Source organism: Hypomesus nipponensis, chromosome 17, assembly GCF_054491055.1.
Source record: "Hypomesus nipponensis isolate SF chromosome 17, ASM5449105v1, whole genome shotgun sequence".
Lineage (NCBI taxonomy): Eukaryota > Metazoa > Chordata > Actinopteri > Osmeriformes > Osmeridae > Hypomesus > Hypomesus nipponensis.
Genome location: NC_140377.1, coordinates 19,222,501 through 19,238,551, shown reverse-complemented (window position 1 = coordinate 19,238,551; position 16,051 = coordinate 19,222,501). Strand labels below are relative to the sequence as shown.

At 53.1% G+C, this 16,051-nt stretch overlaps 1 protein-coding gene across 3 annotated transcripts in view; it reads right to left on the bottom strand.

Annotated features, from left to right (window-relative positions):
* Positions 1–1,516: 1,516 nt before the first annotated feature.
* The window catches only part of pdgfab (platelet-derived growth factor alpha polypeptide b), a 20,372-nt gene continuing 5,837 nt past the window's right edge, over positions 1,517–16,051 (bottom strand). Inside the window, exons 3-7 of one of the 3 annotated variants that reach the window (XM_084678820.1) lie at positions 15,304–15,426; positions 14,031–14,218; positions 5,817–5,943; positions 4,735–4,857; positions 1,517–3,801 (exon numbers count right to left, since the gene is read on the bottom strand). In XM_084678820.1, the coding sequence (XP_084534946.1) occupies positions 4,784–4,857; positions 5,817–5,943; positions 14,031–14,218; positions 15,304–15,426 (512 nt within the window). In that variant the 3' untranslated portion in view covers positions 1,517–3,801; positions 4,735–4,783. The remainder of the gene's footprint in view (positions 3,802–4,734; positions 4,858–5,816; positions 5,944–14,030; positions 14,219–15,303; positions 15,427–16,051) is intronic. The other 2 variants (XM_084678821.1, XM_084678822.1) reach the window with 2 other exon arrangements.

Here is a 16,051-nt window from a genome sequence, read left to right as displayed (position 1 = left end):
CCAGCTGACAGCTATGGGGGGGGGGGGGCGGGGTGTAGGAGGGAGGGGGGGGGGGGTGTAGGAGGGAGGGGGGGGGGTGTAGAGGGGAGGGGGGATAACAAATGATTTACAATTCATTCACCGACTTCCACTTTGTTACCCCCGCCACCCTGACCCCTCACCCCCGACCCCTGACCCCTGACCCCTGACCCTCGCATTGTGGGCCACTCAGATGACAGCTTGCCCTCGCAGAGATTCAGGCATTCCGACAGTCCGTTTGAAACACATTGGGCGATCCTCCACCGTATTGTCTGGCTGCGATGCACACACACACACACACACACACACACACACACACCCCAATCAGCGCCCTCTCTTCACACCTTGTCGACACCCCCCACCTCGCCCCTGCGGCATTGTTTATAAACCGTGTCCACTTAGTCCTCCCGCTGTTGGCTCCTTCCAGCTACCACACCAATTACCCACATCCTGAATCCACTTCAGCCTTTTCATCTCCTGCCTCTCTTTCTCTCCCCCTCTGTCCGCTCTCGCTCCCGCTGCCCTCAGGCCATTCAGACCCTCCTCTCCTTTCTCCTGTCTGCTGCTCGCTCACCCCCCCTCCCCCCTCTTCTATTTCCCCCCGCTGACACGCTGCCTTCCTCTCTTCCCCGGCCCGGTGAACTCTTGATTCCTTTTTTAGGCTTTTCTAGACCTCTCCATTTCCTCCTTCCTTCCATCCTCTTATCCAGCCTCGTTCTCTCTCCCTCTCTCCCTCTCAACCCTCTCGCTTTTATGAATGAGTTTCTGAACTTTGGATAAAAACGACGATAAGAAAACCCCTCTCTGAAGCCTCGGCTCTTTCTTCTCCTCTTGCTTTAGCCCCTCTGTGTCTCTCTTTCATCTTCCCTCTTTCATGTGCGGCTCTTCGTCTCTCCCTCCTTCACCCGGGGTGCATCGAGGGGGAAGGGGGGGGTGGCGCGGAGCGCAGAGGCGCTTTCATGTCCTCTAAGTCGCCAGGATTAAGGTGAGCGTCTCGGGCAGAGGTAATAAAAGCTCCAGCTCCGGGTCCTGGAGGTCGGCCCAGTCTCCGCTCGCTCCCCGAGCCCCGGGAAAGCTCACATTTCCGGCTAACGAGGCCCGTCCTCACGCCTCGCTCCTGTCCGAGGCACCAGCGGCGTATGCACTCTTTCTGACTTTCTCTCCCACACGGGCACACTTTCTCTCTCTCTCTCTCTCGCACTCCCACGATCTCGCTCGCGATATCTCTTTATCTCGCTCGCTCTCAGCTTCGCGCTCTCTCTCTCTTTCGCTCTCTCACTCTCTCTCAAGTAGAGGGGGACAGCAAGGAAGGTAGAGAGAGAACAGAGAGTGAGAAGAGGACAAGATAGAGAGAAGAAAGGAGAGGAAATAACAGAGGGTTAAGAGATGAGAACAGGGTAGCTCTCTCTCCCTCTCGCTCTCTCTGTAGACTCTCCCTCCCTCTCCCCCTAACTCATTCAGCACCAACTGGGACACAGAGCAGAAACTCAGAATACACTTTGATAAGCAGAAATATATTTATTATTGAAAACATAAATATATAAATTATGATTATTGCTGTCTTTATCCAATGGAGGCCAAAATGAAAGAAAAAAAAAAGCTTTGTGATAAGATGAAAATCACGTACTATTATTGTGGTTGTTTAAGAGAGGTGAGGAATGGTCCTGACTTTTGACAAGCCTGATAGGCAGTGTCATGTGAAGGGGAGTTAGCCAAAGAGGAGGTGAAACTACATTGTCTTAATTCGCTCATAAATATAGCACCAATCATGTCCCCATGGAAGCCTGGACCGAAGGTGGGATTCCTCAACAACAGGCACAATCTCCAGTGTTTCTCATCTGGCATCTAAACCAACTGACCGTCAAACCAGCAAATCTCCCCCCCCCCCCCACCCCCCCCAGAACTTCTAGAAGTCTCCGTCTACATAAAAACAGTGGTATGTTAATCTTAGGTTTCACTCGCTTGCCTAGGGAGAAATCTGTTTCTCCTTAGCCGAACACCTGGACTTGCAGGTTAACTGCAACATTTACAGTTGGGCTAAGCTAACCTAACCAAAGTTCTATAGAGTATGTGTGTCTGTGTGTGTGTGTGTGTTTCTATAGGTTGAGGAGATTTGTTAGCATGTCAGTGAAACTCTATCGCCTCAAAGCTAACAAGGAGGCCATTCATGCACTTGCAGGCTTGTTCACTCACTCATTCACTCTCTCAACATGTGTGCTAGCAAGGTGGACCGGGCACCATCTCATCAATGGGGGGGGGGGGGTGGTGAGGAAGTGACATCAAACACACAGACAAACACAGTTTCCTTATTTCTCTCACATATACTCCCTTCGACACACACACACATACACACTACCAAACTCGATCTTAGAATGTGAAGTGAAAATGTTGGGGGGCAGTGGGTTGGTTGTACAACTTAAAGTTTGTGTTTTGCAACTACCGTGAGAGCAGGTCATGTACAGTAGCATTCTAGTTATGTGTGTGTGTGTGTGTCGTGGCAGACAAACACCTGGGTTAAGAGGACAGCACTGCTGTTTCTCTAAAGCTGGATATACGCCCGGAAAACACCTTGCTTTTGCGACTTGGACGATCTTGGATGGCTCAAACATTTAAGGAGAAGCTGTTCCTCAACAGAGCTGTTTCCCACTGATTCGATCAAAACCAAGGGGTTTCTGTATGACCGAGAACTGATTTTGCGTTACATAAAGTATCTAGGTGTCTGTTCCTCCCTTCTCTTCTCTTTTTTTTTTTTTTTTTTTGCATCGTTTCCATGGATTAAATACAAGCATTCAACCACAACAAAAGACACAAACATACCTTCTGCTCGGATATAAGTAAGCATAATATATTTCATAACAAAAATAAAGCATCTTGCTGTACTGACTCTGTCATCCTCCGCCTCGACGCCTCGCACATCTCCAGGCGACACTCTCACTCTCTGAGATTGTTCCGGTACACAGTATGATAATAAGCCGCATGGATAAAAGTAACAATGTTGAGACTGAAACAAAAAGGCCTCGAGATTGAGAACGGAGAATTAGCCAGACCTTACATGAACTCATACATGCCCCGTGAGACGTACATAGTTTTTTTCGTTTGCGCCGGGAACAAGAAATAACGTGTTCACGCGCAGAAATAGTTTATTAGTTGCTGTGTGACCGCGAGAAGCACGGGAAAGATGACCTCGAACGTTCAGACTCGACAGCGGACAGGTCCATGCCTGTTTCATATTCTTTCATCCTTCTCTCCATCTCCCTCTCCATCCTCAACGCTCAGGGTCCAGTCAGACCGAGTCAGGCCACTGCAAGCTTCCACCAGCTCCGCAGTTTTGGCCCGACTGAAGTCGATCTCCCATCCTCCGGCGCGTCCTCGAAGAAACCAGTCACCAGAGTCTTCACCGGAGCTTAATCCAAAGTTCTCTCTTTCAGTGGCGGGCACGAGTCCTGTTCATACACAGAAGCAGCCAGCCCTCCTCCTCTTCATCCCGTCTCTTTTCCGCGCAGCTCTCCTCCTTCGCATCTGTGTTCGATTGCTTCGGTCTGTCGCCCGCCACAGAGAAACTCATTGTTGCTGGTTATGGAAGAAAACGAAGCACCTTTGGCATCTAAGTCACGTTTTGTGTATTCTGCGTCTCGTGTTTTTAGTATAGAGTATAGTTTCTTTTAGAAGGCGTTGGTGTGGGGGCGGGGAGGGGGGGGGAAGCTGTCTCAGTCTGGCGGCGTCCTCTCTTAAGCCCCTCCCACGCTGAAGTCCCTTGTGCTGATTGGTCTCACCTCACGTCCACTGTGGGAGGGAAGACAACGCCAACGGTTAGCTTTAGCATCCCACAACAGCGCGACAGCAACAACAAATGCGGGCACGACGTTGACACGTCACTCGTACTCGCGCATGCGCGTCACAATAGCACACGAAACACAACACACAAAGTGAGCACCATGCCTTTTGAGATTTCCTAACCGGTGAGTCTGTGCAAAGAACTTCCGAGTGAGCTGGGCGTGACGCCTCCAGTGATCTGACACCCCCGACGCGTCCAGTGACCGACAGACAAAACAGACAATGACACTCGACAGGACAGAGACACGAGAGGACCGGCCCATGAGGAGGACACACGGGGGGGGGGGGGGGGGGGGGCAGCTGGGGGGGGGGGGGGGGGAGCTGGAGGGGGGAGGCGGGGAGTTGGAGGAGGGGGGGGGGGGAGAGGAGCGTGAAAGGGAAGAGTCCAAGAAAACTGATGGATACAAATCGAAAGGAAAGAAAGCGATCAAGAAAGAAATATGGATGGAAAGAAAGAAAACTAAAGAGAGAAAAAAGTAAACAAATATGGACAGGGAGGGTGGGGGGGGGATAGGGAACATAAAAACTGTTTTAGAAGGTCGAGGAGAACATAAGGCTGGGAAGGCCCACTTCAGCACGTAAACCAGGTGGTGGCATTACAACAACAACAACATAACACACAGACAGTGTGTGTGTGTGTTTGTGGTGTGCACAGTGTACATGCGCAAAAAACTGTTCCACCCTCGCAAATCAACGCATGCAGCCAAACCCCGGCACAGCATTAAGCCCTCCCTCTCCTCACAGTGATAGGGCTGTGGGTGTGAATGTGACTGTGATTGACAGGCCTTCCCCGTGACTCTGATTGGGTGGGGTTGGCTGGGGGAGGCGTGCCCAGCGAGTGATTGGGCGACGAGTGAGGTTGTCACGGTGCTAAAGTCCTACCTGCTTCAACCGTGGGTCCGGCCGACTTTTGGTAATGTGTACAAGTTTATTATGTCGCCAATAAATCCTTGGTGAGCTTTAGCTTTTTAGCTTTCCTTTTTTTACCCTTAGCCCTACGAGGTCCTGGAAACACAAGTTGGGGAGGGAGGACAGGGGGGGGGGTTAGCAGCAGGAAGCAGGAGTGACGATACAGAGGCCAGAGAGAGGGGCAGAGAGACACAGACTGAGATATAAAGTGTACGATAGAGAGAGAGATAAGCGGAGAGAGAGACAGAGGATGAGAAAGAGAGACAATTAGATATGCAGTATATATGTATATACAGTAAATACATACAGTGTATGTATTTATATACAGAGAGAGAGAGACACAGAGAGAGAGAGAGAGAGAGAGAGAGAGAGAGAGAGAGACAGAGAGACAGAGAGAGAGAGAGACAGAGAAAGAGAGAGAGACAGAGAGAGAGAGAGAGAGAGACAGAGAGAGAGAGAGAGAGAGAGAGAGAGAGAGAGAGACAGAGAGAGACAGAGAGAGACAGAGAGAGACAGAGAGAGAGAGAGAGAGAGAGAGAGAGACAGAGAGAGACAGAGAGAGCAAGCGGTCTGGGGGGGGATGGTAAAGTGGCGTGGATTGAGAAGACACACCATAAATACTTCAGATGTCTTATCTGCTCCCATGGGCCCTCTTATCTGCTCCCAGAGAGAGGCCTTAAATCAAGGGGCCGGATTTACCTGCTGTCAAGCCTTTGAACACCCTCCCTTGACACACACACACACACACACACTTAACCGTACATACACCAACACCCACACACAGGGCCATTAGCACACACACAAACCACACGCAGGCTCTACAGCTTTGGCAATAGCAAGCTAGCTAGCAGGTGTGTCAGTATGGGAACAGTCATTCACAAAAGGTCATTCAGTGCAAGGCAGTCAGCTCGATAGCCAGACAGCCAGTCAATGAGTCAGTCGGTAAGTCAGACAAGAGAGCAGTAAACAAGCCGTGGGGCAGGGAACTGGTCGGACTCTAATAAAACGTCTCAGAATGTTCCGGCAGCGCCGTAGCAAGGCGGGCCCATGCGTACCTATTTCTGCTTCCGAGTGCTCCACCACTTGGAGCGCCGACGTGCACACACACTCCAGGTGGTCTTCTAAACGCACGAAGACCTCCTTCAGCTTGGGTTTCCTTCGCACGTACTCTAGCTTAGCCACCTGGGAGGGACAGAAGGAGAGAGAGAGAGAGAGAGAGAGAGGGGGGAGAGAGAGAGAGGGGAGGGAAGACAAAGAGAGAGGCAGGTTAACTCAAGCATCTAACATCAGGCCTCCTGTGTACATTCACTCTCCATTCATTCACAAATATCAGAAGGCACAGCCCTTTGACGGATGGCCGTTTCAGAAGTCGATTCACAGAAACACCGCGGATTGCGTGTGCGCGCGCGTGTCATTTTCCCTCCGCCGTGTTTGAAGTGTGACCGCCACATTCCAAGAGGGGTGATGTATCGCTCGGTGCAGAGGTTCTATGCGGCACAGATCAGGTGTGTAAATATTGAGAGGAGCCCTCGACCTTGTCCCTGCCCGCTCGGCACAATGAGAAGGGAGGGCGGGGGAACACGCCCTGAGGCCCAGGGAAGGTTCACCCCGGCTAGGGGACAGGACCCGGGAGACCCCCCTGCTTCCAGTGAGGCCTGCAAGACCCCACACGTGACCACAGCCAGGACACAGCTGGCAGGCTGTGGAGGAGCATGCCAGCACGTTTAAGAGACGGGGAGAGACGCAAAAAGGAGAAGGTCGTGGGAAGGTCGAGGGACGGTCACCAGCTTGTGGAACAGTGTCTTTGTCATGTGAGGGCCAGAGGCAGGTAACTCCCCCCCTTCCCCTCCCCTCGCCCAGTCCAGTCCACATGGAAACAATATCCCAGGATTCTCTGCTCTTCCTGGTCCTAGCACGAGACCGGATATTGGCTGGCAGTCTCTCAACACTTAGTGGTGTTCGGAGCAACACAGTCCGACCTCTCTCTCTCTCTTTCACACACACACACACACCAACGGCAAGACGAAGAGCGAGATATTGCGGTGCGGTTTTGCGGGGGGGTGAAAGAGAGTCAGGAGCCTTTCAGTCTTCCTTCGTTCCCCGTCTGGTGTCGAGCCAAGGATGGTTCGGGGGGGGGAGGGAGATCGCCCTTGTGAGCGAGCGGCACGCCGTTCCGGTGCGAAACCATGTGACCTCGCAACGTTGACGCTCAAAGGTGTGGCGTGTGGGTATGTGTGTGTGTGTGTGTGGGGGTACGACTACCGGGGTAATGCCTCAATGACACTCTGAGGGACATAGAGGGAAGGACCAGAGAACAGTTCACAGGAGGAGAGAGAGGAGGAGAGAGAGGAGGACAGAGGGAGAGAGAGGAGGACAGGGGGAGAGAGAGGAGGACAGAGGACATGAATAAGGAGAGGTATGTGGTGAGCAAACAGGAGGCACAATGGCGTCTGGGCCTCAACGCAGGGAGGGGGAAAGGAGGGAGGGGGGGTGCTTGAAGGGAGGGACAAGGGGGCGGGGGGGAGTCACAGGGAGCGGGGGTCATTTACGTGTGCATTCCTGCGAGTGTGTGTGTGTGTGTGAGGGGGGGGGGGGCTCTACAAGGACCACAATGACGGCGAACGTCACTCATTAACGCGGCGCTCGGCTTGTCTTTAACTCGGCCCTCAAGGACACCTCGGTGGCCCTCGCAGAGCCGGGGCGATGAACAGGGGCATTGTTCACCCTCGGGGGGGCCGCGCGGCCCTCTGGGGGGGGCGGTGGCGTGGGCGGCGGAGACGCTCTGGATCGATGGGGGGGGGGGGAGATCCTCCCGCGGACGAGCTGAGTCACAGCGGGGGGGGACTTCCTGTCAACGCCGACGGGGGGGATGACGTCAGAAGAGCCGGAAAGTGCTGCCTGGTCGAAAGAGACGTCTCTAATGGAGGTGTGATCCCCTCCCAGGCTTCGTGCGCTGCCAGTGTGTGTGTGTGTCTGTGTGTGTGCGTGTGTGTGCAGCTGTCTCCGAGCGCGGCTCCGCTGCCGTTGGTTACCAGAATGTGTGAAGGGACCGACTCTGGCCAATCATGGCCAGCCAACCCTGACACCTAGTACTGAGACGAACCCTAATGACAAACGCACACACACGCACGCACACACGCACACACACAGTTGCACAAACAAACAGCCATTTGTTTGAGGAGTGAAGCGTTTGTGCTGTGAGAGGAACAGCAGGAAGCCTTTCACCCTGGCCTGTAACACAGCAGGGTTAGAAACACACCCACTGGGACAACACACACAATCACCCTGCCTTCACCTGAGTGTGTGTGTGTGTGTGTGTGTGTGTGTGTGTGTGTGCACTGTAGATTTCCCTGGGTTGCAACACGTCTCGACTCTGCCCACTTTGTCAACAGTGATCTCAGGTCCCCTCTGCTCTCTTTCTTTCCCACTCTTCCTCCCTTCCTTGCCTCTGCTCCTCTATCTCCTCTATCTCCTCTATCTCCTCTATCTCCTCCTACTCTTCCTTCTCTTCCTACTCCCCCCTCCCCCCCTTCCCCCCTCCCCCTCCCCTTCCCCTCGTCCTTCTCCTCCTCCTTCTCCTCCTCCTGCTTCCTCCTCCTACTCCCCCTCCCCTTCCCCCCTCCCCTTCCCCCCTCCCCTCCCCTTCCCCCCCCCCCCTCCCCTTCCCCCCTCCCCTTCCCCCCTCCCCTTCCCCCCTCCTCCTCCTCCTTCCCCCTCCTCCTTCCCTCTCCTCCTCCTCCTCCTCCCCCTCCTTCCCCCTCCTCCTTCCCCCTCCTCCTTCCCCCTCCTCCTCCTCCTTCCCCCTCCTCCTTCCCTCTCCTCCTCCTCCTCCTCCCCTTCCTTCCCCCTCCTCCTTCCCCCTCCTACTCCTCCTTCCCTCTCCTCCTACTCCCCCTCCTACTCCTCCTTCCCTCTCCTCCTACTCCCCCTCCTACTCCTCCTTCCCTCTCCTCCTACTCCCCCTCCTACTCCTCCTTCCCTCTCCTCCTACTCCCCCTCCTACTCCTCCTCCCCCTCCCCCCTCCTCCCTCCTCCCTTCTTGGACGAGGCTCAAGGCTCTCCCGTTCCCCTGCCCTGCCATATTTACAAAGTCACGTTAATAGAATGGAGCAATATTGTTGAAAGGGCTTGGGGGAGGGGGGTGGAGTTGGGGGTAAGGGGCTGTCAGTTCAGTCCTGGTTCACACGTCCTCCCACAACCCCCCCACCAGCCCCTGCCCCCCCCCACCCCCAACTCTAGGGCAAACTGGGCCCTGACAGAATCAGAGGAAGAAACTAAACTTATGGGGGGGGGCTCAGTTCTCTGGGTCTCTCTCTCTGTAGAAAGATGTGGAGGGCGAGACAGAGAGAGAGAGAGAGAGAGAGAGAGAGAGAGAGAGAGAGAGAGAGAGAGAGAGAGAGAGAGAGAGAGAGAGAGAGAGAGAGAGAGAGAGAGAGAGAGAGAGAGAGAGACAGAGAGAGAGAGAGAGAGAGAGAGAGAGAGAGAGAGAGAGAGAGAGAGAGAGAGAGAGAGAGAGAGCAGCCACAGAGAGGGCACCGGGAAGCCAGAGGCTTTGAGAAGCGAGTCAAACAAATCTCCATCTCCCCCTCTCCATCTCCTCATCTCTCTTTCTCTCTCCACTTACTCTCTCAGAGTTCCACCAGATGTGTGTGTGTGTGTGTATGTGTACGTGTGTACGTGTGTGTGTCTCTCGACCACAGCCTCTCCTCTCAGCACTGAACACATAGGACCATCTAATATCAAATATCAAAGCAGCCAAACAAAGGGAAATCTCTCCCTCATTCCTCGCTTTCGCACGCGCACACAAACACATGCACCAACACTCATTATTACAGCTGCTTCGATCGGAGAAAAGCCTTTATCTGGAAAGTCCTCCTGAAATAACCGGAAACAGGAGGAGGAGGAGGAGGGATCAGAGGAGAGATCAATGACCGAAAACCACCTGGAGGGAGGAGAGAGAGAGAAAACAGAGACACAAGAGATGGAGAAATCAATTGAGAGGAAGAGAAAGAAAGAAAGAAAGAAAGAAAGAGAGGAAGAAAGGAAGAAAGGAAGAAAGAAAGGAAGAAAGAAAGGAAAACAGAGTGACAGAGAGAGAGAGAGAGTCAATCTTGGGTACTACCCTGCTCCCTACCAGGGCTGGCCCCGCAGACACTGATAAGCACTGTCAACAACACTAGCGCACTCCTACACAATCCTACACAATCCTATTGGTCTGAGGGCAACACAAACACTGCTGTGTGGAACAGACAGACAGTCAGACAGTCAGACAGGCAGGCCAAAAAATCCATCTTTAAAAGAGTAAAATAACCTATATAACCTATAACCTATCGGTATATAAATAACCTATATACCGATCTGAGCTCGTCTCTTATTAGAAGTGGGTTCAAGCCTGTGGGGTTCTGGTTTGGTCACACAGCTTTCTAATAATTTCTAGCTCTCTGGGACGATGGAGGGAATCTGCACCCCCCCCTCCCACACACACACACCCCTCCCACACACACCCCCCTGCCACCAGAGCACACTTCCCCCAACCCTCCATCTCTCTCCATCAAGCGATGAACCTCAACGGGAATCAAAGGGAAAAGAACTCCCAGCTGCAGACATCAAACGGGGGACTCCTTGACTTACGCCCTCCCCTCTCGCGTAATCTGCGGGTTCCCTCACACACACACACACACACACATACGCTCACACACACTCACATAAATCACATTCACTGTATGGCTGTGCTCCAACGATGACCCCCCACCCCCCCCTTCACCCCCGGGGTCCCACGCAGAGACCGACTCTGAAGCCAGCTACCACATAGCTTCTGCAGGCCGACTGAGATAAGTGTGTGTGTGTGTGTGTGTGTGCGGTTTGTGAGATACTCCCTCAGCTGTCCACCACACACCACGACACCCCCCCCCCTCCCCTCCCCAACACTCATGTTCACCCCCAGGCATTCTGGGTAGGACAAGAGACAGAAGAAGAGGGATAGAGGAAGGCAGAGAGAGGGAGAGAGACACAGAGAGAGAGAGGGAGGGAGAGAGACACTGAGAGGAAGGGAGAGAGAGACACAGAGAGAGAGAGAGAGAGAGAGAGAGAGAGAGAGAGAGAGAGAGAGACACAGAGAGAGAGAGAGAGAGAGAAAGAGAGAGAGAGAGAGAGAGAGGGGGGGAGGGCGAGAGAGGAGGTGTAGAGAGATGGGGGGGGTGGGCAAGGTCAACAGAGAGTAACAGTGGAATGATGGAGATGAATAACTACACATACATCCCTCTCACACACTCCTCTCTCCCTCTCTCCCTGTAAACCCTGCCTGCAGACCTACTACAACTAGTAGACGCCATCCCTTAAATTGTGTCCTCTCTCTCTCTCTCACACACACACACACACACGCCAACACAGCGAGAGGCTTATCACAAAAATGGACCAAAGTGCAAGAGAGAAAAAGACGAAAGAGAGAAAGAAAGAGTAAGAGAGAGACAGAGAGAGAAGACAGAAGGATAGAGAGAGAGAGAGAGAGAGAGAGAGAGAGAGGGAGAGGGAGGGAGAGAGAGAGAGAGAGAGAGAGAGAGAGAGAGAGAGAGAGAGAGAGAGAGAGAGGAGACAGAAGGATAGAGAGAGAGAGGAGACAGAAGGATAGAGAGAGACTTGGATCTTGCCACCATGCCCATAGGGCCCAAACCAATTTGAAGTTGCCTTATTTTATGACTCCAACCAGCAAACAGGCTCGGCTTTTACAGTACAGCCCCCCCCCCCCCCCCACCCTCGCTTCTCCCTTCCACCGACACGGCCAAACAGAGGAAGAGAGAAGAGAGAAAAAGGAAAAATAAATAAATAAAGAGCAGGGGGGAACACGCGTACAGTCAAATCCATAACGCTGGGAGCTGGAAAGAAACACAGCGGGAGTATGTTTGTGTCCTAGCCCGGCGCCGCGCTCGGAAAAATACGCCGACTTAGCGAGACAGGCGACATTTTGAGCCACCTAATAAACTGGAAGAGGGGGAAAGACCCCCCGCTCCCTTCTCTGACTGATCACTGGAGGACTGGGGGGAGGGGGGAGGGGGGAGGGGGGAGGGCGGCTTAGCAAGAGACAAGGATTCTTCACACAGAGACACTGTCCCAAATGTCTCTTGGTAAGAAGGATAGGGTCCACCGACCAACCCTGCGGTGTGTGTGTGTGTCAAACTGTGAGCACAGAGACAGACGTACGGGGCGTCTCTAAGCAGACAAACCCTCTTTCTCCACCGAGCCCCCCCCCCCTCACCATGGCCTTTCTACGCTCACACACACACACACACGCACGCACACTACCTGTCTTCCAAGAAAGACCAAAGACATCATCATGACTGAGCGTTGCCAAGGCACAAACAGAGGGCCTTGTCCAGAGCCGGCATGGCCCGCTGGAGCCACAATGGGCTCCCTGTCGCTCACCCTTCCATAAGCAACGACTGACTACTCGTGAAACCAGAATACCACGCCTACACAGGAGCCAACGTCCTGGCACAAAATGGCTGCTTGTCCACGTCGGCGGGCCCTGCCAAGGCCCCCGGTGCCAGGGGAGTATCGACGGCTGCTTCGTGTTATTAAACTGAGCAGGAGACGGAATCTTCCGAAGCTGTGCCAAGATGGTCTGGCATGGGGCGGCACTAAAGAGGCTGCCTGACCCATGACTTGACAAGAACAAGACGATCGAGGGCAAGACACACACACACCCATATATGAAAACAGAGGGAAGGAGTTGCAGGCCTCGCCAAAGGTGTTCCCTCGGAGGAGAAACAGAAGCAAGGTGTTTTTCTGCTTCTGGAGCCAGTTTACGGGAGGGGTGCGATCCCCTTTGAGACACCCCCTCCCTCCCCGTCTCCTGTTCCCTCTCTCTCGTTCTCCAGCCTCTCTCCCTCCCTCCCCTTTTTTCCTCCCTCTCTCTGTATTTTGACACTGTTACCCTTTGTCTCTCTCTCTCCATCTTTCTCTGACTCTCCCCCCCCCCCCCCCGTGTGCTTCTATGGGAGACGTCAGGCAACGGAAGACAAACAGAAGTCTAAGAGTCTGTCAGTAGTCACGGGACACACAGACATTCTCAAGACACTGAGTGTGTGTGTGTGTGTGTGTTGGTCAGGTCTGGTACGCTTTTACCCTTTTGCTGCTAGCCAACCATCCTCGTCAGCCAGCCTGCATCCTTCCCCCTCTCTCTCCCTCTCCTTCCCTCTCTCTACCTCTCTCTCTCCCTCTCCTTCTCTCTCTCTACCTCTCTCTCTCCCTCTCCTTCTCTCTCTCTCTCTCTCTCTCCCTCTCCTTCTCTCTCTCTCTCCTTCTCTCTCTCCCCTCTCTCTCTCTCTCTCTCTCTCTCTCTCTCTCTCTCTCTCTCTCTCTCTCTCTCTCTCTCTCTCTCCTTCTCCTTCCCTCTCTCTCTCTCTCTCTCTCTCTCTCTCTCTCTCTCTCTCTCTTCTCCTTCTCCTTCTCCTTCTCCTTCTCTCTCTCTCTCTCTCTCTCTCTCTCTCTCTCTCTCTCTCTCTCTCTCCTTCTCCTTCCCTCTCTCTTTCTCTCTCTCTCTCTCTCTCTCCTTCTCTCTCTCTCTCTCTCTCTCTCTCTCTCTCTCGCTCTCTCTCTCTCTCTCTCTCTCTCTCTCTCTCTCTCTCCTTCTCCTTTTCTACTTCTCCATTTCTCTCTCCCCCTTCTCTCTGCCTGGCACAGACTGCCTGGCTTCCCACCAAACAGGGGAAGGAGGGATGGAGGGATGGAGGGGTGGCGGGAAGGAGGGATGGAGGGGGGGATGGAGGGATGGAAGGATGGAGGGGGCACTGGGATAAAGGTAGAGGAGCTGCAAATGGTGGGTGGGGGCCAAGAGCTGGTAAAGAGGATGGGGGGAGGGAGGTAAAGAGAGAGTGACGGAACGGGAGAGAGAGAGAGAGACAGAGAGAGAGAGAGAGAGAGAGAGAGAGAGAGAGAGAGAGAGAGAGAGAGAGAGAGAGAGAGAGAGAGAGAGAGAGAGAGCAGGTTGACCTGGTCTGTGCAGTCAGTCGACCTGTCTGCACCATGATTTACTAACCTGCCACGAATAAGGAAAGTATGTGTGAAAGAGTGCGTGTTTTCGGAAGGGATTATGGGCCTAAAAGCGTGTGAGAATGGTGTATGTTGGTGTCTGAGAAATGTTGGTGTTTCCATGTTGATCTCTGTGTGTGTGTGTGTGTGTGTGTGTGTACGCACACATATGTGTGTGTGTGTGTGTGTGTGTGTGTGTGAGAGTGTGTGTATGTACACGTATGTGTGTGTGTGTCCCTCACCTTGACGGTGCGGTGGTGCTTGCGCGAGGGGTGGCAGCGCATGTTGTTGGTGTTGCAGCAGCCTGTGCATCGCTTCACCTCCACACACGGCGGCCAGATCAGGAAGTTAGCGGACGTGGGATCCACCTGGCTCCGAGGGATCTCGTAGATCACCGTCCGCGTCTTACACACGGCCGGGACCGCCTCCTCTGGAGGGGGGGGAGGGGGGAGAGAGAGAGAGAGAGAGAGAGAGAGAGAGAGAGAGAGAGAGAGAGAGAGAGAGAGAGAGAGAGAGAGCGAGAGAGAGAGAGAGAGAGAGGGGAGAGAGAGAGAGAGAGGTATATATCACCAGCACATTCACAACCTTTTCCTAGCTACTAAAAAGGATGGTTCTCTCTTGACTAAATTGTTGTATATTTTGTGACAATGAAAGGTGATGATTGATTGAGGGTTCTAGGTACAGCAACGGAATCATCTATTTTTACTAACTGATAACCCTAACCCTACCTGTTGCTGATGGAATCAGGCTTTGACCCGAAAACCTCTTAAGTCTGCAATAGGTAGGTTCTATTAATTTCTGTGTGTGCGCGTGCGTGCGTGCGTGCGTGTGTGTGTGTGTGTGTGTGTATGTGTCTGTGTGCATGCGTGCGGGCTCAGCAAGCCCTCTCAGTCCATTCTGAGAAAGCATGCTGATCACCGCTCATTCATGGCTTTTGTTGAGGCGGAAGGTTGTCAGGTTCACAACTCATATGGACAACATACACACTACATACTACACACTACACACTACACACTACACACTAGAGGACTCTTGAGGGCTGGATACTGCGTGGCATCTAACCAGACTGTCTCTCAGGGCTGGGAGACGAGCTGGAACATGACCGCTGAATGTCTGGAATTTCCTCGCTCTGGGATACATGTTTCTTCCCAACATGCTTGCGTCTGACACAGCCAATCACGTGCCTCTGTACACCCGCTAACCCCGCCTCTGTCCCCGTCATAGCTTGTGTTCATGTGAGGAAATGGTAAATGAACCGCCGTTAAAACCACTAATGACCACCCAACCCCGCCCTAATTAGCGTGCTTGTGTGATTGGTTAGGTCGATGTTAGGCTCAAACTGTCACGGGACGGGCTGATATAATGACGCTGAAATGTGGTGTGTGTCGTGTTGTGGTGTGTGTCGTGTTGTGGTGTGTGTCATGTAGTGGTGTGTGTGTCGTGTAGTGGTGTGTGTGTCGTGTTGTGGTGTGTGTCGTGTTGTGTGTCGTGTTGTGGTGTGTCTCGCAGTCTCACCGATGCTCCTCTTCCGTCGACTGTGGACCTGGGAGCTCTTCAGGTTGGAGTAGTGGCCCCCGCGGTGGGTGAACGACTTCTGGTGCCTCTGTTTGGGCTCCTCGATGACATCATTTCCTGTACCTCAAACAAACACAAGGCAGAACCAAAGTCACCTCGCAGTCACACAGAGAAGCAACCTAACTCAACAAACGAATGTTTGGCCACAACCTGCGCTTCACAATACTCTTTAAAAGGCCGCCACCAGACCGCGTCTCCTATCAGGGTTTAATAGAGCTTCCATACTCCACGACAAACGCCGCCATGGTTGCGATCCATCAGAATGACGCCGCAAACTCACTTCATGGTTTGGGGTGGATGTAATCCATCTACATTTAGTCATTTAGCAGACGCTCTTATCCAGAGTGATTTACAGTAAATACAGGGACATTCCCACCCTAGGACACAATGTCATTTGGTGTGGCCGGGAATCAAACTGGCGACCTTCAGATTACTAGCCCGATTCTCTAACCGCTCAGCCACCTGACTCCATTAGGTCATGGCTTATGTTGTGCAGGTCACATATTATGAGGTCATGGCTCTATTGTGCACAGAGATGGCACTGGTGGATGTGCAACCTAGACCTCAAGGTAAGTATGGGTCTCCTCCGAGTTAGCTTAGCACTCTCATTACCGAACACTGTGGAGGAAACTTTCCCAAGAATGGCTGCAGGTGAGTCAGCTAATTCCCTTCAAAACAACTAGCTTTT